The following is a 24464-nucleotide window of genomic DNA, read 5'->3' as shown; positions in this document are numbered from 1 at the left end:
TGCTACATCTGGAGCGGCCTGCCTGCAGTGGGCGGGGGTGCCCTGGGAACAGATGCTTCTGATGCCACTTCCAGGAGGAAGGCTTTGAACAGGACTCTAAAAGATGCCAGCTGCTGTAGAGCTCTATGCTGTGGAGTTCTCATGAATGTTATCCTCGCCATGTCTCTCTCTCTCTCTCTCTCTCTCTCTCTCTCTCTCTCTCTCTCTCTCTCTCTCTCTCTCTCTCACTCACTCACTCACTCACTCACTCACTCACTCACTCACTCACTCACTCACTCACTCCATCTCCCTCCCTGTCTGAGACAGAAAGCAGGAGTCTGTGCAGAATAAGAGGAGGGACTAAGTTGTGACTAAGTCTACCTTGTCCATTCAGAGTTGTGTGTCTGTGTTAGTTCCATTTATATTACATGTAGTCATTTAGCAGACGCTCTTATCCAGAGCGACTTACAGTAAGTACAGGGACATTCTCACCGAGGCAAGTAGGGTGAAGTGCCTTGCCCAAGGACACAACGTCATTTTGCATGGAAAACTTCGGATTAATAGCCCGATTCCCTAACCGCTCAGCCATCTGACCCCATAGTTCCAGCGAAGCTGAGTAGTGCTGCTCCAGATGTCCAGATGTCCTGCTAGTGTTCTGAGACAGCGCTTCCTGCTTGTTGTTGTTCACTGTCAGTGGTGTGACTACTTCCTGTTATGAACCTTCTACTGTGGAGAAGCTGTACTCCTGCCTTCTGCATGCAGGCACCCATCCTGGGGAAGGGTCATTAGTTTGACCTGATGTAGAGACTTCCAGCCAGGCTGGCAGTTTGGGGAGAGGAAGAGAGAGGAAGAGAGAGAGAGAGAGGGGGAGAGAGAGAGAGAGACACACACAGAGAGATGTGTGAGGTGTCCAACATAAACTTTCCCTCTTGCCCGAACACACATCCTTCAAACAACAGATAATGGAGGGGAGGAGAGGGGAGGAAAGGGAAGAGGGGATGAGGAGATAGGAGAGAGGAGTTGGCTGGCATCTCTAACCTAACACCAATGACAAGCAGCCAGTGCTTATTATTCATGCACTAATTTTAGCCCCAGCAGACGGCAAAATCCTTCATTATCTGCCTGTCATGTGAGAGACATCGTCTGTGCAGCGGAGAACTGAGATCTGTGAGCCCCTGGCTGCAGGGTGTAGGTGAGAGTGCTGGATACAGGCCCTGGGTGTGGGAAGCAGGTAGATTACACTACATTAGCAGAATGCTAAACTGGGATTTCGACTAGTTTTGGCTCTCTCCTCTCTCCAGTCTGCTCTCCCCTCCCCTCCTCTTCTCCGCTCTCCTCTCTCGGGGGGGTGGGGGACTGAGGGGAGGGGGTAGGGATCGCTGGGCGGACAGGCTGGGACAATAGGGGCCGTGCTACTAGGGTGTAGGTGGATGTGGGAGGGGTGAAGACTCAGCAGCCTCCCTCTCCGACCTCCCGCTCCAGCCTCCCTCGATACCGCCAGCCTCCTCGCACAGCGCTCCAAAGAGAGTAAGACATAAGACCAGAGAATAAGAAGAGAGAAGAATCCGACCGACTCGCAGAGTAGACTCCGACCGCCCTCTCCAAGAGAATAAGAAAGAGAATAAGAAAGAGAGTAAGACTAAGAATAAGAAGACGACCGACGCTCAGCACGCGACCTCCAAGAGAGCATAGACAGAGACTCAGCCACCTCCCTCTCCCGACCTCCCTCTCCACCTCCGACTCCGACCTCCCTCTCTACCGAGAATAAGACAGAGAAAGAACTCCCGAACGAGAGTCAGCAAGACGAGCCTCAGCACCTCACGCTAAGACGACCTCGAAAGAGAACCTCAGCCACCGCCCTCAGCCACCTCCCTCTCCTCCACCTCCCTCTCCACCTCCCTCTCACCTCCCTCTCACCTCCCTCTCCACCTCCTCCACCTCCCTCTCCACCTCCCTCTCCACCTCCCTCTCCTCCCTCTCCACCTCCCTCCTCTCTACCTCCCTCTCTAGCCCTCTCCACCTCCTCTCCAGAGCATACGCAAGAGAATACGACTCCACCTCCACCTCCCTCTCTACCTCCCTCTCCACCTCCCTCTCCACAAGCATCAGACGAGACTCCAGCCTCCCTCTCGACCTCCTCACCTCCCTCTCACGACCTCGCCAGCCTCCGCTCCACCTCGCATACAACAGAAAGAAACGAGACTCAGACGCTCCAGCCTCAGCAGCGCTCAGCTACCGCTCGACCTCTCCGACCTCCCTCTCTACCTCCCCTCTCCACCTCCCTCTCCACCTCCACCGTCCCTCCTCCTCCCTCTCCTCTCCTCTCAACCTCCTCTCCACCTCCTCCTCTCACCTCCCTCTCTCCTCACCTCCCTCTCCACCTCCACCTCCCTCTCCGACCTCCACCTCCCTCTCCTACCTCCACCTCCCTCCACCTCCCTCTCCACCTCCCTCTCCACCTCCCTCTCCACCTCCCTCCATCCTCCCTCTCTACCGCCTCTCCGACCTCCACCTCCTCTCCACCTCCCTCTCACCTCCCTCTCCACCTCCCTCTCCACCTCCCTCTCCAACTCCACTCCCTCTCCACCTCCACCTCCCTCTCCATCTCCCTCTCCTCCCTCCCTCTCCACCTCCCTCTCCACCTCCCTCTCCACCTCCCTCTCTACCTCCCTCTCCACCTCCCTCTCCACCTCCCTCTCCACCTCCCTCTCCACCTCCACCTCCCTCTCCACTCCTCTCCACCTCCCTCTCTACCTCCCTCTCCACCTCCCTCTCTACCTCCCTCTCCACCTCCCTCTCCACCTCCCTCTCTACCTCCCTCTCCACCTCCCTCTCCACCTCCCTCTCTACCTCCACCTCCCTCTCCACCTCCACCTCCCTCTCCATCTCCCTCTCCACCTCCCTCTCCACCTCCCTCTCTACCTCCCTCCCCCTCTCCCCCTCCCTCTCTACCTCCACCTCCTCTCTACCTCCCTCTCCACCTCCCTCTCTACCTCCCTCCCCCTCTCCCCCTCCCTCCCTCTCTACCTCCACCTCCCTCTCTACCTCCCTCTCCACCTCCCTCTCCACCTCCCTCTCTACCTCCACCTCCACCTCCCTCTCCACCTCCCTCTCCACCTCCCTCTCTACCTCCCTCTCCACCTCCCTCTCCACCTCCCTCTCCACCTCCCTCTCTACCTCCCTCTCCACCTCCCTCTCCACCTCCCTCTCTACCTCCCTCTCCACCTCCCTCTCCACCTCCCTCTCCACCTCCCTCTCTACCTCCACCTCCCTCTCCACCTCCACCTCCCTCTCCATCTCCCTCTCCACCTCCCTCTCCCCCTCCCTCTCTACCTCCACCTCCCTCTCCACCTCCCTCTCCACCTCCCTCTCTACCTCCACCTCCCTCTCCACCTCCCTCTCCACCTCCCTCTCTACCTCCACCTCCCTCTCCACCTCCACCTCCCTCTCCCCCTCCCTCTCTACCTCCACCTCCCTCTCTACCTCCACCTCCACCTCCCTCTCCACCTCCCTCTCCACCTCCCTCTCTACCTCCACCTCCCTCTCCACCTCCCTCTCCATCTCCCTCTCTACCTCCACCTCCCTCTCCACCTCCCTCTCTACCTCCACCTCCCTCTCTACCTCCACCTCCCTCTCTACCTCCCTCTCCACCTCCCTCTCCACCTCCCTCTCTACCTCCCTCTCCACCTCCCTCTCCACCTCCCTCTCTACCTCCACCTCCCTCTCCACCTCCCTCTCCACCTCCCTCTCTACCTCCACCTCCCTCTCCACCTCCACCTCCCTCTCCATCTCCCTCTCCACCTCCCTCTCCACCTCCCTCTCCACCTCCCTCTCCACCTCCCTCTCCACCTCCACCTCCCTCTCCACCTCCCTCTCCACCTCCCTCTCTACCTCCACCTCCCTCTCCACCTCCACCTCCCTCTCCATCTCCCTCTCCACCTCCCTCTCCACCTCCCTCTCTACCTCCACCTCCCTCTCCACCTCCACCTCCCTCTCCACCTCCCTCTCCACCTCCCTCTCTACCTCCACCTCCACCTCCACCTCCCTCTCCATCTCCCTCTCCACCTCCCTCTCCACCTCCCTCTCTACCTCCCTCCCCCTCTCCCCCTCCCTCTCTACCTCCACCTCCCTCTCTACCTCCACCTCCCTCTCCACCTCCCTCTCCACCTCCCTCTCTACCTCCACCTCCCTCTCTACCTCCCTCTCTACCTCCCTCTCCACCTCCACCTCCCTCTCCACCTCCCTCTCCATGGACCATGGGGGGATGGGGCGAGTAGGAAAGTGACATTCAGTACTGTGGTGTCTGTCCCACTGTCTGCCAGCTGCTGTCCCTCCCTCCCTCCCTCCATCCCTCCCTGCTGGAGAAACATGCCATATCCTCTCCCCTTTCTCCCTCCTCTCTCTCTCTCTCTCTCTCTCTCTCTCTCTCTCTCTCTCTCTCTCTCTCTCTCTCTCTCTCTCTCTCTCTCTCTCTCTCCCCCCTGCAGACTGTCATAATCAGTAGGTCTAACATCGTGTCCCACTGCAGCCCTCAGTACAGCAGGTACCTCCATCACCAGCCTCTTCTCTGTGGACCTAAACCACCGCATGGAAGCAATCACCTGGAGGTGTTTGTCTTCAGCTCTGTAAGAACCTGCTGAGGGCTGTAATTACAGCCCCTCCCAGGGCTCCCCCGGGTCTTCTGGGGCCTAGCGGGACATGCCTGGCCCGTGGGCACACTGACTTGAGGACTGTGTGTGTGTGTCTGGTCACACAGGGGGGGGGGGGTTGGGGGGGGGGGTCAGCCTTGTCATAGTGATGGACTGACAGCTGGACAGCGTGTCAGATGAAGACAGGCTCATGGATGAACAGGCGTGAGGACAGTGCTGTCTGGGCTCCATGGTTACGGTGTACTACTGCTGCCCACTTCCTGGATCAAAGGGGTTCTGCTTGGTAAACACAAACAGCTGTGTGTCCCGGGACACAGGCCTGAACTCAAAGTGCTTCCTTCTGGACCGTCCCCCTTCTCAAATCAAACGCTCCTCTGGAGGTGCGTTCTCTGGATGCTGAGAGACCGGATCAAAGTGAGACCAGGACCAGAGAGCTGAACCTGGAGCCATCCTCTTTCTCTGTTCATCACATTTGTCTTAATTTGTCCTCTCCACCTCCTCCCCTCCTCCTCCCCCAATCCTCCCCTCCTCCTCTCCTGTCTGTCTGCCTCTCAGCTGGGGCTGAATGTGCTGGCTCAGCGTGGCGTGTGGAGGGAGGGATTAGCGCTGTGTAGAAAGCTGGGATTCCTTTCTCTCCCTTGTCTGTGTGAAGGCAGTCGTGGCTGCTGGCCTCATTGGTTCCATGTAAGACTGGGGCTGGGGCTGAGGCTAGGGCAGGGGCTGGTGGTAAGGCTGGGGCACGGGTTGGGGCTGAGGCTAGGGCAGGGGCTGGTGGTGAGGCTGGGGCACGGGTTGGGGCTGAGGGCAGGGGCTGGTGGTGAGGCTGGGGCACGGGTTGGGGCTGAGGGCAGGGGCTGGTGGTGAGGCTGGGGCACGGGTTGGGGCTGAGGCTTGGGCTGTGGTGGAGGGGGAGAGACTGGAGGCTGTGGAGGAGAGGTTAGTGGTCGGGGCTGAGGTTGAGAGGCTGGGGCTGGAAGGGAGGCAGAATCAGTGGCTGGATCTCCTGCTGACCCGGCCTGGCTGAAGTCCTGCCCTCATACGGAATGTGCAGGTCACAAGGTGGGCTGGGCGTCTGGTCCAGCCAACAATACATGTTTTTCTTTCTTTCTCTTTTTTCTTCTTTCCTGTCAGCCAGATAAGCTTGAATGTCACGGTCTGACCCCCCTGACTGCCCCCCCCACCCCGCCTTACATATGCTAATGACACTGTCTCATTCAGCTGTGAGGGCTTTGTCACAAGGGAGGGGGGAGAGGGAGGGGGGGTGGGGGGAGGGGGGCTGGGCATTAGGGAGGCAGCTGTATGCATTTCAACAAATTGACTGCAGATAGCTGCCTCTCTCCTGTCTCTCTCTCCTCCTCTCTCCTCGTTCTCTCCTCCTCTCTCCTCCTCTCTCCTTCTCTCTCCTCTCTCCTGTTCTTGGTGGTAGAGTTGTAACCTAACTCAACCCCAGTTTCGATCAACCTCAATCAGCTTACAAACAAACTAGTATGGCTGTCAGGTGTGTACGGTGTCCGTGACAGCAGGATCTCTCCAGCTGCACAGCTGCAGGCCTGCAGCAGGATCTCTCCAGCTACAGGCCTGCCCTGCTCCACTGTCAACAGGGGCCGCTGAGACTCAACGTGAATAAACCCATGATGTATAGGTGTGTGTGCACACCTGCTCTTCTGTTTCTCCTGATGCTCCTCCGGGTCTCTCCGTGTTCCCAGACGCCTCTCAGGAGTTTAACACTTTCTTGTGCCAAGTTTCTGTCAGCGCAGCGATGATAAAGGAGAGCACAACAAACTCTGAAGAGAAAACAGGAGGCGCGGTCATTGTCAGGCTGGAGGGAGGAGGATGCACTGACACATCCAGGGTTGCTGCGAGGGTCAGTGTGTGTGTGTCTTATCTGAGCTTAGTCTGGGGCTGTGTGTTTTTATAGCATGTCTGAACGTTGTGTGTGTGTGGGGAGGGGGGGTCATCTGTATGAGCTGTTGTGGTGCTCCCAGACACCCCGTCTGTCCTCCATGTTCCTGGTGATGGTTTGACGACGTGGACTCTCTGAGACCTCGCACATGGAGGAGTGTCTCATCCCCCCTCAGCACCTTCAACACCAGGACGCATCTCTCTTTGTTTCCTGTTAACTCTCTCCCTCTCTCTCTCTGTCTCTCTCTCTCTCTCAATCGATGGATGGAACGTGCGCTGTGGCAGTTGGACCGAACATTCTCATCAGAAGGTGTGAAGCGTGCTGAGGAGGACATGTAGAATAGGTAGGCCTCCTGGCAGGCTGGTAGGATCTGAGTTCTGCAGGCTGTAGGACAGGCCCAGTGGGAGCAGGTCCTGGGCAGAGCTGGACCCTCCACCAGCTGGCAGGCATGCTGGCAGGCATGCTGGCAGGCATGCTGGCAGAAACCGCTCTGTCATGGTTGGCAGGAGGAGGAGAGACTTATGTTGGCCCAGGGCCTCCTCTAGCCCTCCTCTAGCCCTCCTCTAGCTCTCCTCTAGTCCTCCTCTGGCCCTCCTCTAGCCCTCCTCTAGCCCTCCTCTAGCCCTCCTCTAGCCCTCCTCTAGCTCTCCTCTAGTCCTCCTCTGGCCCTCCTCTAGCCCTCCTCTAGCCCTCCTCTAGTCCTCCTCTGGCCCTCCTCTAGCCCTCCTCTAGCCCTCCTCTAGTCCTCCTCTGGCCCTCCTCTGGCCCTCCTCTAGTCCTCCTCTGGCCCTCCTCTGGCCCTCCTCTGGCCCTCCTCTGGCCCTCCTCTGGCCCTCCTCTAGCCCTCCTCTAGCCCTCCTCTGGCCCTCCTCTGGCCCTCCTCTAGTCCTCCTCTGGCCCTCCTCTGGCCCTCCTCTGGCCCTCCTCTAGCCCTCCTCTAGCCCTCCTCTAGCCCTCCTCTGGCCCTCCTCTAGCCCTCCTCTAGCCCTCCTCTAGTCCTCCTCTGGCCCTCCTCTGCCCCTCCTCTGGCCCTCCTCTAGTCCTCCTCTAGTCCTCCTCTGGCCCTCCTCTAGCCCTCCTCTGGCCCTCCTCTGGCCCTCCTCTAGCCCTCCTCTAGCCCTCCTCTAGTCCTCCTCTGGCCCTCCTCTGGCCCTCCTCTGGCCCTCCTCTAGTCCTCCTCTAGTCCTCCTCTGGCCCTCCTCTGGCCCTCCTCTGGCCCTCCTCTGGCCCTCCTCTAGCCCTCCTCTAGCCCTCCTCTAGCCCTCCTCTAGTCCTCCTCTGGCCCTCCTCTGGCCCTCCTCTGGCCCTCCTCTGGTCCTCCTCTAGCCCTCCTCTGGTCCTCCTCTAGCCCTCCTCTGGCCCTCCTCTAGCCCTCCTCTAGCCCTCCTCTGGCCCTCCTCTGGCCCTCCTCTAGCCCTCCTCTGGCCCTCCTCTAGCCCTCCTCTAGCCCTCCTCTAGCCCTCCTCTAGCCCTCCTCTAGCCCTCCTCTGGCCCTCCTCTGGCCCTCCTCTAGCCCTCCTCTAGTCCTCCTCTGGCCTCCTCTGGCCCTCCTCCGGCCCTCCTCCGGCCCTCCTCTAGCCCTCCTCTGGTCTTCACGTCCTCCTCCCCTTGTCCACCTCAGCCTGGCTCTGCTACTAGCAGCTACTGAAAGCTGCTGGAGAGAACCACGTGTGTGTGTGTGTGTGACTATCTGGCCATAGCAGCGCCTCACCACCCTGCCCCCACCCTGGGGAAGAGGAGGCTCACATTGGACGTGGTTTAGTTCAAAGGTGAGGGGTCGCTGGTAGCAGCTCCGCTGACTGGGGCATATAAAGGCCAGCATTTCAACCGTGAGCTGGTGAAGTCATCCCATGTCGGGATGTTGTTGTGTCAGTGGTTATTTGGCTGCGGGTTTGTAGAGGGAGGGGGGGTGCAATGCGAGCCCAGTTGCAACACTCCCCAGTCCAGTCCAGACACGTGGTAGATATTACCCTACCCGAACTAAGCTTAACGGAGTAGAAACAGTCGTGACCACTTGTTCTACAGAACTGGCTGGAACATTCCAGACTACCTTCCATCACAAAGCGTAACGGACAGGAGGGAAGAACTTAAATCTCCCGTTGAGTAACCTCCTCCCCTGCGCCGGCCGTTCAGCCATGAGAGCATCGGTGAGCGATTAGGTAGCGCCAGGCGGGCAGAGTCTGTGTCAGGGCGTGGGGTGTCCTGCAGGTAAGGGCAGAGCTGCTGGCAGGTGAGCTGTGGGAGGATGGAGGAGGGAGACCCTGGCTTCTTCCAGACAGCAGACAGCGCTACCAGGGCTCCTCTCTCTCATCTCCTCGACCCCTGACCTCTCTGTCCCGTGTGCGCTGGTGTGCGTGGCCAAGACAGTTGTTTGGGATGTGTAAAAAGAAGTCTGAACATGGGAGGGAGAGTGAGAGAGAAGACTTGGATTGTTGTGTGGGCGGGGGGGCGGGGCTTCCAGGGCCCATACAGCCCTAGTCACAGCTGGGGGGGAAGGGGGGGGGGGGGGGTGGAATTAGGCTGGACGCACAGGCAGACACACACACACTCACACACACACACACAAACACACTCTCTCACACACACTCACTCACTCACAATCCTGTTACAAATGCCCCTTGTAGTTACAGAGTGGGGTACTTGGGGAAGCTTGGTTTCCCAGGCCCCGATAATGAACTCTCAAGGATAAGATCACCCAATTAATTGGTCTTGGGGTTTAATTGCATGAATCTCTGAGAGCAAGTTCTGGCACAAATCCTTCTTTCTCCCCCTCCTTCTCCTCCTCGCTGGTTTTCTGTTCTCCCTTCCCCCTTTCTCCTCCTCTAACCCAGCTAGAGTGATGAATAGATCCACTGAAGTGGAACCTCCAGGGTTTCCTACACTGCAGAAGCCTGTGTCTGGTTAGACTGGCTCTCTCACCTGCTCCACCGACACCTCTACTCCTCCACCTTCTCACCACAAGTCTGAGGAATTTAATAATGTCCTGCCCAGACCCCTCCCTCCCCCACACACACACACACACACACGCACACACACATACACACACCTCGCAGGCCACCTCAGAACAGCTCTTCCAGTGTGATTGGATCCAGAGTCCTCTTCATACTCCATGTTGTTTTTAATCTCTATGTAGAAAGGGTTAGAATCTTGGTTTTCTCTGCGTCAGTTCGATCATATCTGCCGGTGGATCGGCCTAGAATGTGCTTCATGGTTTTGACGTGAGTTTACTGAGTCTAGGATCACATGGGGGGCAAGTGGAGGATGAACAATGTGCCTTTAGGTCTGTTTGTTTTGCTGCTTCCCTCCCTGCGCCTGCTGAGGAGCCAGAGTGTGGGACACGTCCAGGCCACCTCCGCCCAGCATCTGCTGTGCTCTCCAGCCTTCCTGCCTCCACAAGCCTCAGTCTGACATGCTGAGTGCTTGGCCGTATGACAGAAACCATGAACACTGAAGCAATTACCTTGGCCTCCGACCTCTATTAGGCCTCTTATTCAGGGTGGGGGTGGGGAGGCCGGCCTCTCCTCTCTGGATGGCACGGCTCCTCAGGGCCTAACCAGAGCTTCCTGTCGGGGCAGGAAGTCAGCAGCATTAGTGTGGGTTGTACCACCAACGCTTGTTAAAGATAATTGTCTGTGATCACAGGCCTTCTCCGTCCCAGAGCGCTGAGTTGCTAGGCAGCCTTCACCTGGCGGGGCTAAACAAACAAGGCCGCCTCTGACCCCAGACACACGGACTGGCCCGACACACTCCCTCCCCAGGAGAAGCATTTAATATAATTACCCCCCAGTTGTCTCCTTTCACAATTTCACGCCTTGTTTTGGCCCTAGCTCATTCCACCATGTCATTTAACCCAGGAAGGAGTTGAACCCATGACCTTTAGGGTCAAGGCGTGGTTAAGATTGAACATGAGACAGCTCTGGGTTAGTGCTTGGTGAGGGTCTCAGTAAGTCAGTCCAGTGGATGTGTGTAGAGGAGCTGGTGTGCCTGGCTAGCGTCAGGGGATGTGCCCTGGCAGGGTCGGGGGATGTGCCCTGGCAGGTTCAGGGGATGTGCCCTGGCAGGTTCAGGGGATGTGCCCTGGCAGGGTCGGGGGATGTGCCCTGGCAGGGTCAGGGGATGTGCCCTGGCAGGGTCGGGGGATGTGCCCTGGCAGGGTCGGGGGATGTGCCCTGGCAAGGTCGGGGGATGTGCGCTGGCTGGGTCGGGGGATGTGCCCTGGCAGGGTCGGGGGATGTGCCCTGGCAGCATGCAGGGGATGTGCCCTGGCAGGGTCGGGGGATGTGCCCTGGCAGCATGCAGGGGATGTGCCCTGGCAGGGTCGGGGGATGTGCCCTGGCAGCATGCAGGGGATGTGCCCTGGCAGGGTCGGGGGATGTGCCCTGGCAGCATGCAGGACACTCCGCCTGCGTATGAGACGGCCTGTAATCAGGCCACAATGTCACAGGATTATTTTAAGACTTGGCAGAACCTCCGGATGAGGGAGATGAAAGACAATCCAACACGCAGAGACAGAAAATTAGTTCATCACTGTAATTAGGCCTCTCTCTCCCTCTCTCTATCTCTCCCTCTCCCTCTCTGCCTCTCCCCCTGTCTCTATATCTACCTCTTTCTCCCTCTCTGTCTCTCCCTCTCTCCTCTCTTCTTCTCAAGCATCCCTCTATGGTTGATGATAACTATGCACGACTCCAGAGATGAGATGTTACCCAGGCAGAACAGCCAGGCCAGCACACAGCCTGCAGCTGCTGCTACACACACACATACACACACACACACACACATACACACACCCACACACACACATGCACACACACACACACATGCACACACACACACTGGGAAGGTTGGTTCTGCTGATCAAGGAGCTTGTAACTATGGGGGGGTCTGTGTCAGACACAGTACAAGTGTGTTCATTAATCACTGTCATAGTGAAAGTAACAGACAAGGAGAGGGGAGGAGAGGGGAGGGGAGGAAGGGGGGAGGAGAGGTATGCAGGGGACCACCATGCTCTCAAGTTTACTCTAGCCTGTCTCATTGTGAAATAGGGAGCACCTCACCCCTTGCCTCACCCCCTGCCTCACCCCTGCGTGACCCCTAAGAGGCAGGCCTGGAGAGGAAGACTGTAAACACTGACTGGACTCCTCTTCTCCTCTCCTCTCTCTTCATCCCCCTTCCTCTCCTCCCTCCCCCCTGCTCAGACCCAGTGAGTCATGTCTGTGAGGCGCAGCAGGAACACAGGGAGGGCTGAGAACACATCCCGACTCCACCTAGTCCTGCTGGTGCTGAGAGAGAGAGACAGAGAGTCAGAGAGTCAGAGAGACAGAGAGAGAGAGAGAGAGAGAGAGAGAGACAGAGAGAGAGAGAGAGAGAGAGAGAGAGACAGAGAGAGAGACAGAGAGAGAGACAGAGAGAGAGACAGAGAGAGAGACAGAGAGAGAGACAGAGAGAGAGACAGAGAGAGAGACAGAGAGAGAGAGGTCAGTGGAACCTGCTTCCAGTGTGGTGTATTAGAACCAGAGCCTTCTCCACACAGCCAGCGCTGCGTAGTTAGTCACTGTCAGGAGGTAACACGATAGCTACTGGAGCCCTGGCTCCCACGTCAGGCTGGAATCCCTCAGACTAATCTGTCTGTGGCTCCCAGCTCTCGTCTGCTGCTGCTGTTGTGTTTGGGGATTAAGAGCAGCTCATCTGCCATGTTGTGTTTCCCCTCAGACCGTGTCCCTGAGCGCGGCCGTTAATGAAGTTATTTGCACTGCTGGCTCAACGTGTCAGCCCTGCTCTCGACCTGGGTGTAGAAACAGCCCTGCTCTCGACCTGGGTGTAGAAACAGCCCTGCTCTCACCTGGGTGTAGAAACAGCCCTGCTCTCACCTGGGTGTAGAAACAGCCCTGCTCTCACCTGGGTGTAGAAACAGCCCTGCTCTCACCTGGGTGTAGAAACAGCCCTGCTCTCACCTGGGTGTAGAAACAGCCCTGCTCTCGACCTGGGTGTAGAAACAGCCCTGCTCTCACCTGGGTGTAGAAACAACCCTGCTCTCACCTGGGTGTAGAAACAGCCCTGCTCTCGACCTGGGTGTAGAAACAGCCCTGCTCTCACCTGGGTGTAGAAACAGCCCTGCTCTCACCTGGGTGTAGAAACAGCCCTGCTCTCACCTGGGTGTAGAAACAGCCCTGCTCTCACCTGGGTGTAGAAACAGCCCTGCTCTCACCTGGGTGTAGAAACAGCCCTGCTCTCACCTGGGTGTAGAAACAGCCCTGCTCTCACCTGGGTGTAGAAACAGCCCTGCTCTCGACCTGGGTGTAGAAACAGCCCTGCTCTCGACCTGGGTGTAGAAACAGCCCTGCTCTCACCTGGGTGTAGAAACAGGGTTAAGTCGTTGCAGGCTGACCACAGGGTTCCTCTCACAGGGTTCCTCTCACAGGGTTCCTCACGCAGAAGGGTTCCTCACACAGAGTTCCTCACACAGCAGGGTTCCTCACACAGGGTTCCTCACACAGGATCTAGATACATCCCTCTGGATGCAGCCAGCATGGAGTCAAACGGTGCAGCTTGTTAAAGTAGACACTCTTCTCTCTCTCTCTCTCTGTCTGACTTCATCCCTCTCTTTCTCTTTGTTCCTCCTCCCTCTCCTTCCCCCACCCTATATCCCCGCTCTCTTTATCCCCCCCCCTCCCTCCCGTCTCTGCCAGATGGATGATGTTATTCTGAGGAGCTCTGAAGAGCTTCTTTCTTATTGTACTGACACAGCGCTACTTCCTGCAGGCACAACTAATCAGATTCATATCACGTCCCTTTTCCACTGCTCTTCCAGTCTGACGTGACGCCCTGTCCATCCAGGACACTGTCTCCTGACGTGACTCCCTGTCCATCCAGGACACTGTCTCCTGACGTGACTCCCTGTCCATCCAGGACACTGTCTCCTGACGTGACTCCCTGTCCATCCAGGACACTGTCTCCTGACGTGACGCCCTGTCCCTCAGGACCTGCTCTTGGCATTGCTCTTCAATCTTCTTTGTGTAGCGAGGAAGTAGTTTTGTGAATCCCTCTGGTGTATGTAGTGTACATGCTGCCTGGGGCCCCTTGGCCTCCTCCTCTCCTCTCCTCCACACACACAGTCCTACACATCTCCAACAGCCTGTCCTGCTGTGTGCTTCTGTTGAGACAGAAGGTATTACAGTCACGACCAGGGGGAGGAGAAGAGGAGGGCCATGTTAGCCTCACATCTCTCTGCTTGCAGTGTTTACCAAGCTGTTGATATCATAGTAAACATTTGCCAGAACGGGTGTTTAGATGGTTCTTGGTGTACAGACGTGTCTGCTGTGTGTATTGGGTCTGCTGTGTGTGTTGGGTCTGCTGTGTGTGTTGGGTCTGCTGTGTGTGTTGGGTCTGCTGTGTGTGTTGGGTCTGCTGTGTGTGTTGGGTCTGCTGTGTGTGTTGGGTCTGCTGTGTGTGTTGGGGCTGCTGTGTGTGTTGGGTCTGCTGTGTGTTGGGTCTGCTGTGTGTGTTGGGGTTGCTGTGTGTGTTGGGGCTGCTGTGTGTGTTGGGTCTGCTGTGTGTGTTGGGGCTGCTGTGTGTGTTGGGGCTGCTGTGTGTGTTGGGTCTGCTGTGTGTGTTGGGGCTGCTGTGTGTGTTGGGGCTGCTGTGTGTGTTGGGGTTGCTGTGTGTGTTGGGGCTCCTGTGTGTGTTGGGGCTCCTGTGTGTGTTGGGTCTGCTGTGTGTGTTGGGTCTGCTGTGTGTTGGGTCTGCTGTGTGTGTTGGGGCTGCTGTGTGTGTTGGGGCTGCTGTGTGTGTTGGGGTTGCTGTGTGTGTTGGGGCTGCTGTGTGTGTTGGGGCTCCTGTGTGTGTTGGGTATCTTGATGCAGGACACATATTCCTCCTGCCTGTTTATCCTGCTGGATTAGAGACACATAAACACAGCCTGCTGCTGTCTGGAGCCTGTCTGTGAGTGGTGGGCTTGGCCCAGGCCCAGCCCAGGGAGAGGGGCCTGGTCTGGGCCTGGGCCAAGCCCACGACACCCTCACACCCACCGTAGCAACGATCATGTCATTAATGGGGGATTAGAATCCTGACCGCAGAGAAACAAGGCCAGTTTGAAGCGTGTGGGTTTCTGTGATGAGTTTCCTGGATGGTTCGTGAGGTTGTGTCAGCAGTGTGGTCGACCACAGGGCCGCAGAATCAAGGAAAACACATTTAGGTCGACCTCTGACCCTGTTGTGGTGTGGAGGCAGGGAGCTCCCCCCCGGGACATTACATCACTACAACGCCTCCATCCGCCCTCCAGCCCCCTGCCTCCAGCCCCCTGCCTCCAGCCCCCTGCCTCCAGCCCCCTGCCTCCAGCCCCCTGCCTCCAGCCCCCTGCCTCCATCCGCCCTCCAGCCCCCTGCCTCCAACCCCCTGCCTCCATCCGCCCTCCAGCCCCCTGCCTCCATCCGCCCTCCAGCCCCCTGCCTCCAGCCCCCTGCCTCCAGCCCCCTGCCTCCATCCGCCCTCCAGCCCCCTGCCTCCAGCCCCCTGCCTCCAGCCCCCTGCCTCCATCTGCCCTCCAGCCCCCTGCCTCCAGCCCCCTGCCTCCAGCCCCCTGCCTCCATCCGCCCTCCAGCCCCCTGCCTCCATCCGCCCTCCAGCCCCCTGCCTCCATCTGCCCTCCAGCCCCCTGCCTCCAGCCCCCTGCCTCCATCCGCCCTCCAGCCCCCTGCCTCCATCCGCCCTCCAGCCCCCTGCCTCCAGCCCCCTGCCTCCATCCGCCCTCCAGCCCCCTGCCTCCATCCGCCCTCCAGCCCCCTGCCTCCATCCGCCCTCCAGCCCCCTGCCTCCATCCGCCCTCCAGCCCCCTGCCTCCAGCCCCCTGCCTCCATCCGCCCTCCAGCCCCCTGCCTCCATCCGCCCTCCAGCCCCCTGCCTCCAGCCCCCTGCCTCCATCCGCCCTCCAGCCCCCTGCCTCCATCCGCCCTCCAGCCCCCTGCCTCCATCCGCCCTCCAGCCCCCTGCCTCCTTCCGCCCTCCAGCCCCCTGCCTCCATCCGCCCTCCAGCCCCCTGCCTCCTTCCGCCCTCCATCCCCCTGCCTCCAGCCCCCTGCCTCCATCCCCCTGCCTCCAGCCCCCTGCCTCCAGCCGCCCTCCAGCCCCCTGCCTCCATCCGCCCTCCAGCCCCCTGCCTCCAGCCCCCTGCCTCCAGCCCCCTGCCTCCATCCGCCCTCCAGCCCCCTGCCTCCATCCCCCTGCCTCCAGCCCCCTGCTTCCTTCCGCCCTCCAGCCCCCTGCCTCCATCCGCCCTCCAGCCCCCTGCCTCCATCCCCCTGCCTCCAGCCCCCTGCCTCCAGCCGCCCTCCAGCCCCCTGCCTCCTTCCGCCCTCCAGCCCCCTGCCTCCATCCGCCCTCCAGCCCCCTGCCTCCATCCCCCTGCCTCCAGCCCCCTGCCTCCAGCCCCCTGCCTCCAGCCGCCCTCCAGCCTCCTGCCTCCAGCCCCCTGCCTCCAGCCTCCGCCCTCCAGCCCCCTGCCTCCATCCCCCTGCCTCCAGCCCCCTGCCTCCAGCCCCCTGCCTCCAGTTCCCTGCCTCCAGCCCCCTGCCTCCAGCCACCCTTCAGCCTCCTGCCTCCAGCCCCCTGCCTCCAGCCCCCTGCCTCCACCTTTTAGCCCCCTTCCTCCCAGAAAGCATCTTAGAGTCTGGAGAAGGCTAAACGCTTTCCATAAATAGTTGGCGTTTTTGGCACCTAGATACTAATGACATGTTCAAGTTACAACCCTGTTACTTTATTGGGTAGTGTCTGTATCACTTTAACTTTATTGTATTATTATGCACCTTGTATGTGAACTAGGTTCTGTATAGCAGGTGGTGTAGACGCCAGCTCTGGCTTGTTTTCTGGATATAAAAGGAGAGCGTGTGATTGTGTCTGGCATTCCTCCCTGGAGGAAACAAGATCTGTTTTCAAGGACGAGTTGTGCAGTTTTCCTCCTCTGTGTCCTCGGTCTCTCGCTCATTACTGCGTCGTGTTCCCGCCTGTCGTCACACGGAGCCGGCTGTTTTCATCATCCATGCCGTCTTTATCATCCATGCCGTCTTTATCATCCATGCCGTCTTTATCATCCATGCCGTCTTTATCATGCCGTCTTTATCATCCATGCCGTCTTTATCATCCATGCCGTCTTTATCATCCATGCCGTCTTTATCATGCCGTCTTTATCATCCATGCCGTCTTTATCATCCATGCCGTCTTTATCATCCATGCCGTCTTTATCATCCATGCCGTCTTTATCATCCATGCCGTCTTTATCCGAATGTGAACTGTGCCGCTGAACATCATGTTAAATATTCACCAGCTAATCCTCCTGTAGGGTTTCCCACAGCACTTTTCAGCACCCCCCCCCGCTCCACCGGCAAACCCCACCCTTCCACTGGGCTAAACCCTGGGCTAAACCCGACCACTTTAACTAACACATTTTCTGCGGGAAACCCTGGGCTGTGTTTGGGGGTCAGATGACGTTAGCTACGAACCATCAGAACAGAACTGCTGAATGTGTGGGTGAACATCTGGACTGTCCTTGGTACAGATCCCTCCACCGCCATCTGAAAGACATTGACCCAAAGCACTAAGATGTGCTATCTCATTATACACCCATAACAGTGCAGACTGTTCACAAAGTGCACTAATTAACTGCTGTAAATGGCATGCCCCAGTAGCGGCCCAATCCACAACCATCCTTCTCCCTTGCTGGGAGTTGATTCTGTCATGACGGTGTAGATTAGTTTACTTAGAAAATGCATTCACACATGTCTTGTATTCCTGTGCCATTTTAAGAAAGGGTGCTTCTTCTCAGAGTCCTGTCCAGTAAAGGGCTGATGTTGGCTCCGGCCTTGTCTCAACGTGCTCCTGTGTTTTCTTTGGCAGATCCAACTCTTCCAGCTGTTGGGGGTCACGCGTGGGCTTGCAGAGGGGAGCAGAATCGTCCTGGCTCAGGGCTTCTCAGACAGTCGTCGCTCTCATCCAGACTCCTGTCCATCCAGGTGTCGGACGCACACAGTGAGAGATGGTCTTGTGCTGACTTGGCTCGTTGCCTCATCACTGCCACCCTCCATGACTGAGTCACACAGTGTAATGGAGAGGGCTGCACAGTTAGCGCTCCGTGCGGCTGCCTGCAGGATATGAGTGTTGTGAGCCCTGACACGGACCACGTGTGGAAGCTGTCTGGTTGCCCGGGAGACGCGTCTGGTTGCCCGGGAGACGAGTCCAGAGCCCTGCAGGCTGACGAGCAGCTGAGCTGCAAGCTGAAAGCCCTGAACGGCAGCATGGGGCCCCCTGCCCCGGGGAAGCCTGACAGAGGGGGCAACACCAACGGCACCCCAGCCATGCCCAAGATGGGGGTGCGAGCCCGGGCAACAGAGTGGCCCCCCAGAGAGAAGGGCTGGGACGGGCGGCCCTCGCCACACTACGAGAGCGTGATCGCTGCCTTTCAGAACGGCCAGCGGACGGACCAATCAGGAGAAGCAGCGGAGCAGGGCGACGCCCCTCCTCCAGACTCGGACTCCAAGTACTCCCTGAGTGACCTCCTCAGCCAGTCCCCCCTGCGGGCGCTGCACCCCATCCGCCAGCGCAGCAACAGTGACGTCACCATCAGCGACATCGACTCGGAGGACATCATGGACCAGAACGCAGTCAACCCCAACACAGGGGCCTCTCTGCACCGCGAGTACGGGAGCACGTCCTCCATCGACCGGCAAGGCCTGGCGGCGGACAGCTTCTTCACCATGCTGAGGGGCTACCGGGTGGATGGCCTGGACCCCCGCAGCAGCCCCACGCTGGGGTTTCCCGAGCTGCTGCGCTACGACACCGCCCTGTCCCCCAGCCTGCTCACCGCCGCACAGATCGCCCGCGGCGAGATCGTCCGCCTGGGGAACTACGACTACGTGGACGCCTCCCTGCTGTACGGCCGCGAGCGCGACAAGAGCTTCATGAGGCGCCTGCGGTCGGACTCGTCTGAGACCACGTCGCTGTTCAGGAGGCTGCGCAGCATCAGGAGCGAGAGCGACGCCTTCAGGCTCTCCCTGGAGCAGGACGAGCACCGCACGCTCGGCTTCCAGAAGTGCTTCGCCCACTACGACGTGCAGAGCGTGCTGTTCAACATCAGCGAGGCGGTGGCCAGCAGGGCCAACCTCAGCCAGAGGAAGAACACCACCACGGGGGCCTCGGCCGCCTCGCAGTACCAGCAGGGCCCCGGGGCCGGGCCTGGGGCTGGAGTTGGGGCCGGTGCTGGGGCAGAGGGAGGCGTGGTGGGGGGAGGGAGCAGTGGAAATGCCCCCGTGTTTGAGTCTCCCATGGGCAGCCGGGAGGACCTGAACCCCAAGGAGAACCTGGATGTGGACGAGGGGGATGGGAAGAGCAACGACCTGGTCCTGAGCTGCCCCCACTTCAGGAACGAGGTGGGGGGGGAGGGGGAGCGTAGGATCTCCCTGTCCCGGGCCAACAGCGCCGGCTACAGCGGTGCGGGGGAGAACTGCTCCTTCGAGTCGTCTCTCAGCTCCCACTGCACCAACGCAGGCGTGTCGGTGCTGGAGGTGCCCAGGGAGAACCAGCCCATCCACAGAGAGAAGGTCAAACGCTACATCATCGAGCACATCGACCTGGGAGCCTACTACTACCACAAGTACTTCTATGGGAAAGGTAAGACCCGCTGACCCAGCACAGCCGTCTGCATGTCCCAACATGGGGGGTGACTCTAGCTGCACGAGGGACATGTTTGTTCAGGATTGAGATGCTTTCCTTCTGGCCATAGATCCCCATCCTTGTTCTCAGCCAGGACTGGGTGTGCTGTCTGTAGCCCTGAGAGAGGAGTTCATTCAAAGTGGAGGATCCTCTGTTCTGGAGAGTCATATAACTGGACGACCTAGTTATTTCCAGAGGGCCTGAGAAGATATTGGGGCAGGAACAATAGAGGTCCTGTGTTGTGTGTGTGTGTGTGTGTGTGAGAGTGTGTTGGAGGGTAGCGGTCCTGTGTTGTGTGTGTGTGTGTGTGTGTGTGAGAGTGTGTGGGAGGGTAGCGGTCCTGTTCTCCTTGTGAAGGCGCCCCTGGAGGAGCTGTGATTAGTCAGGACAAGGAGCACTGCAGCTGTTCCTCCTGGGGCCCGGGAGAGGTGTGTGTGTGTGTGTGTGTGTGTGTGTGTGTGAGAGCGCCCCTCGCATGGAACCTGAGGGTCAATGAAACCACAGCAAGGTCCCAGTGCTCCTCATTAAAACACCTATGTGTGTGAATGTAGAAGACCCAGCCCTCACCACACCACCACCCCCAGCTCATCACACTGGACTGAGTGTGTGAGAGTGTCTGGTTTTGGTTGTCTGTTTTTGGGACTCTCAGTATATTGGGTTACCCATTCATAAGCCCCCCTCCACGTCCCCCAAAACAGCTGCTCCACCTTTCACATTGGGAAGATGCCTGAACTTCTTCAGGACACTGTTGAACGTGTGTGTGTGCGTGTTAGTGTGTGTGTGTGTGTGTGTGTGCAGAGATGGCAAAAGTACACACATCCTTCACTCAAGTAGAAGTACAGATAATCATGTTTAAAAATATATTTTCTTTTACCTTTCAAAGGTTTTTCCCCCCACACACAGTGAGGAGAGCAGAGAAGCCTAAAACTGAATAAAGAAGAGCATAGTACAATATAGTATAGCAGGGGGGTATTCCAGAAAGTGGGTTCAAACTGTGAACCTAACTCTGAACTCTGAGTTGATTTTCCCTAAAATGGGAAACACTTTTCAGTTCCAGAACGAAGAGTTCGTCCACTCTGAGTTAAGTGCGGGCATGATAACTATTAAAAGCCAACATAGCTCCGATAGCTACTAGGATCCACCATGGCACCTGGCGACAAAAAAACGTTGTCCTACTTTACCACACTTCAGATATAAGTTTTATTACGTGTTTATGGTAAATCTGAGCACATATTCCGGAAAAAAGCAACACGGCTGTAGCAGCGTAGAGACAATTGCTGGCTGAGTCAAATTCAAATGCATACATTTGAATGCAGTAGCCAGTCCATACATTGAACATTTAACCACACTGTCCGTTAATATTACAGGAGAAATTTGCCTCACATAACCTGTTTAAATGTGTTCCATTATCTCGAATAATTCACATTTTAGAATGAAACGTTAACCTACTAACGACCAACCCTAAAACCAGATAGTATAATACATAACTGATCCAGTGCGTGTCATTTTCTTCAAGGTGCCCAAGTGTCAAAAGTGTTTTTCAAAACCTTTTTTTTTCTTCACAGTTTAAAGACGGAATAAACCTCACGCTTTTAGCATCTGTATGTTTAATTTAGAGAAAGAGTCTTTCATCACCTCTGCTGAAGAAGAGCTCTCTCGCCAACACCCCCCAGACAATAACACGCACAGATGCACACAGACACTCACACACACACAGACACACACCATGTCACTACTCCAGAGCAGGCTTTTATCGCGCCGGCTTCAGGATTGATTGTATTGATTTTCCTGGCGTGTCCTGTCGTCCCCTGGAGGTCTGTGGACAGACCCTGGAGGACGCTGCAGCCACACGCCAGACCTGACATGCTCAGTAGAGACCAGAGACAGGAGGACACCTCACCTCTCTGACATGCTCAGTAGAGACCAGAGACAGGAGGACACCTCACCTCTCTGACATGCTCAGTAGAGACCAGAGACAGGAGGACACCTCACCTCTCTGACATGCTCAGTAGAGACCAGAGACAGGAGGACACCTCACCTCTCTGACATGCTCAGTAGAGACCAGAGACAGGAGGACACCTCACCTCTCTGACATGCTCAGTAGAGACCAGAGACAGGAGGACACCTCACCTCTCTGACATGCTCAGTAGAGACCAGAGACAGGAGGACACCTCACCTCTCTGACATGCTCAGTAGAGACCAGAGACATGAGGACACCTCACCTCTCTGACATGCTCAGTAGAGACCAGAGACAGGAGGACACCTCACCTCTCTGACATGCTCAGTAGAGACCAGAGACATGAGGACACCTCACCTCTCTGACATGCTCAGTAGAGACCAGAGACAGGAGGACACCTCACCTCTCTGACATGCTCAGTAGAGACCAGAGACAGGAGGACACCTCACCTCTCTGACATGCTCAGTAGAGACCAGAGACATGAGGACACCTCACCTCTCTGACATGCTCAGTAGAGACCAGAGACATGAGGACACCTCACCTCTCTGACATGCTCAGTAGAGACCAGAGACAGGAGGACACCTCACCTCTCTGACATGCTCAGTAGAGACCAGAGACATGAGGACACCTCACCTCTCTGACATGCTCAGTAGAGACCAGAGACAGGAGGACACCTCACCTCTCTGACATGCTCAGTAGAGACCAGAGACAGGAGGACACCTCACCTCTCTGACATGCTCAGTAGAGACCAGAGACAGGAGGACACCTCACCTCTCTGACATGCTCAGTAGAGACCAGAGACAGGAGGACACCTCACCTCTCTGACATGCTCAGTAGAGACCAGAGACAGGAGGACACCTCACCTCTCTGACATGCTCAGTAGAGACCAGAGACAGGAGGACACCTCACCTCTCTGACATGCTCAGTAGAGACCAGAGACAGGAGGACACCTCACCTCTCTGACATGCTCAGTAGAGACCAGAGACAGGAGGACACCTCACCTCTCTGACATGCTCAGTAGAGACCAGAGACAGGAGGACACCTCACCTCTCTGGTAGAGCAGATAGAGGGACACCTCCCACATCCTCACACATGTGTGTGTGTGTGTGTGTGTGTGTGTGTAAAACAAAGCTCCTGTCACGGCCCCTCTTATCTGCATGACGACACACACTCACACACTCCTGCATTCTCTCACTTATTTCGAGAGAACCGAAGGGAAAGAGAAGGTATGTTTCCGTCATCATTCTCAAGATCTTTAATAACCTAGTTTAAGTATTTTCCCCGGTAGTCATCTCAATGCACAGTTGATGTTTGCCTATCACAATGCGTACCCTTTCAAATGTTATTGAACCTGAAAATACACTTCGATCTCTGAGACCCAGCATATTGGCGGCGGTCGACAAAAACACGTTTTGTTACCATAACAAAGAGAATGGGGTCAGAGACCTGTGGGGGGGTTTAAATCCCCCCTGGCTCCCTGCTGGGCTGTGTAATCCCTGTGCAGCACCATGCCCCTCAGCCATGAAACCAGCCGCACTGCAACAGCATCATCTACATGGAGTACAGAACCAACTGGATTTTCAAGTTCAATCAAATTTGTGTTTTGTACCTGTGTTTGATGTGGGAGGTTTGTTTAAAACTGTCTTCTGTCCGGATTTTCAAAACAACTGATGTTTAATAAAAAGATCTACCATGTGGATGTGTCTCTCCAGAGCACCAGAACTACTTTGGCGTGGATGAGAACCTGGGTCCGGTGGCCGTCAGCATCCGCAGGGAGAAGCTGGACGAGGGGAAAGATGGGATGCAGTACAACTACCGGGTCACCTTCAGGACCAGCCAGGTACCACAGCCTCGCTCCAGCAGGGAGCCTCGGAGCCTCGCTCCAGCAGGTTCTGCTCCGTGCTGTGGGCTCAGAGCATCACATCATGTGTGTCAATGTTTTTACAAGCAACGTCATTGACAATGTTAGAACCCTTGTGAGGAGCAGGTCAGTGAGCGCTCCCCTCCTGCAGCCTTGTGAGGAGCAGGTCAGTGAGCGCTCCCCTCCTGCAGCCTTGTGAGGAGCAGGTCAGTGAGCGCTCCCCTCCTGCAGCCTTGTGAGGAGCAGGTCAGTGAGCGCTCCCCTCCTGCAGAGATGGTCGGAGACACAGAGAGGTGCAGACCAGAGGCTGAACACAGTCATGTAGCAAGAGTAGAGATAAAACATCTAAATGTGCTAATGGATGTTGAAAGGCACCGAAAATGGCTGCCTAGGTAGGCTCTCCTGCCAAAGTAAATTCCTTGTCCGTGCAAACTTTCATGGCGAATAAACACCCATTCTGATTCTGAAACCCAGTGTAGAGGAGGTCAGCCCGGTACAATGGAAGCCACCCAGACCTCAGTGTTTCCCTGCTCCGCTGCCCCCTGATGTGGTCAGGGAGTCGCTCTGCTCACTCAGCCAAGTCAAGCACACTGATGCAGTGTCCATCAGAGGATGGGGACAACTGGCCACAGACACACACACACACACACACAGACACACACACACAGACACACACAACTGTACCCAAACATGCACCGAAATGATCTGAAGACACCAACAAGCATACACACACGCACACATACATAAGCACACACACTCATACACAAATGCACGCATGCAACCACCCACAAAATCTGAATCAGTCCTCCTGTCACACACGCACACACACACACACACACACACACACACACACACACACACACACACACACACACACACACTCAGAGCAATGTTCTCAGTGATTTCCTCTGGAGGGCCCTGTCCTGAATAATTCAGGTGAGATGGATGCATCAGACAAGAGAGATGTCACTCAAAATAAAAGCCAGTGTTAGTTTGAAGCTCCTCTCCAGGTAGAACAATGGATTTGGGCTGTCAGAGACACGGGCAAGGTTAAACTAGCCAATCACAAGGATGTCTGTCTGCCCCAAACACCTCTCTCTTTCTCTCTCTCCCTCTTTCTAATCCTCTCTCTCTCTATCGCTCTCTCTCTCTCTCACTCAGTAGTGAACAGGGATCTGCCTTTTAGATGAGATGCTCTGTAAGAGTCTTTGACTGCTAGTGGTGGTTCGAGCCTCGGGCTGAATGGATGAGTGAGGATTTGTGTGTGGATGTAGTTCACACCCAGGAGGGGGGAGGGGTTAATGCCATTTGGGTCGATTTGTACTGGCATATTAATGGGGGGGTGGGAAGTAAAACACTACTTAACATCCACTACACAGTTAGCCTGTCTTTAATATTTAGCTCGAGCCTTCAGGAGAC

The 24464-nt window shown here is 56.9% G+C and overlaps 1 protein-coding gene across 4 annotated transcripts in view; it reads left to right on the top strand.

The window, feature by feature from the left end:
• Positions 1-24464, top strand: part of LOC134022682 (signal-induced proliferation-associated 1-like protein 2) — a 71281-nt gene that overhangs the window by 9560 nt on the left and 37257 nt on the right. For all 4 annotated transcript variants that reach the window (XM_062464408.1, XM_062464411.1, XM_062464410.1 and 1 more), the window contains exons 2-3: positions 17416-19185; positions 22897-23024. In XM_062464408.1, the coding sequence (XP_062320392.1) occupies positions 17670-19185; positions 22897-23024 (1644 nt within the window). In that variant the 5' untranslated portion in view covers positions 17416-17669. The remainder of the gene's footprint in view (positions 1-17415; positions 19186-22896; positions 23025-24464) is intronic.

This window comes from Osmerus eperlanus, chromosome 6 (assembly GCF_963692335.1).
Source record: "Osmerus eperlanus chromosome 6, fOsmEpe2.1, whole genome shotgun sequence".
Taxonomy (NCBI): Eukaryota; Metazoa; Chordata; class Actinopteri; order Osmeriformes; family Osmeridae; genus Osmerus; species Osmerus eperlanus.
The sequence above is the reverse complement of the archived record's forward strand: the minus strand, read 5'-3'. Positions and strand labels throughout refer to the sequence as shown.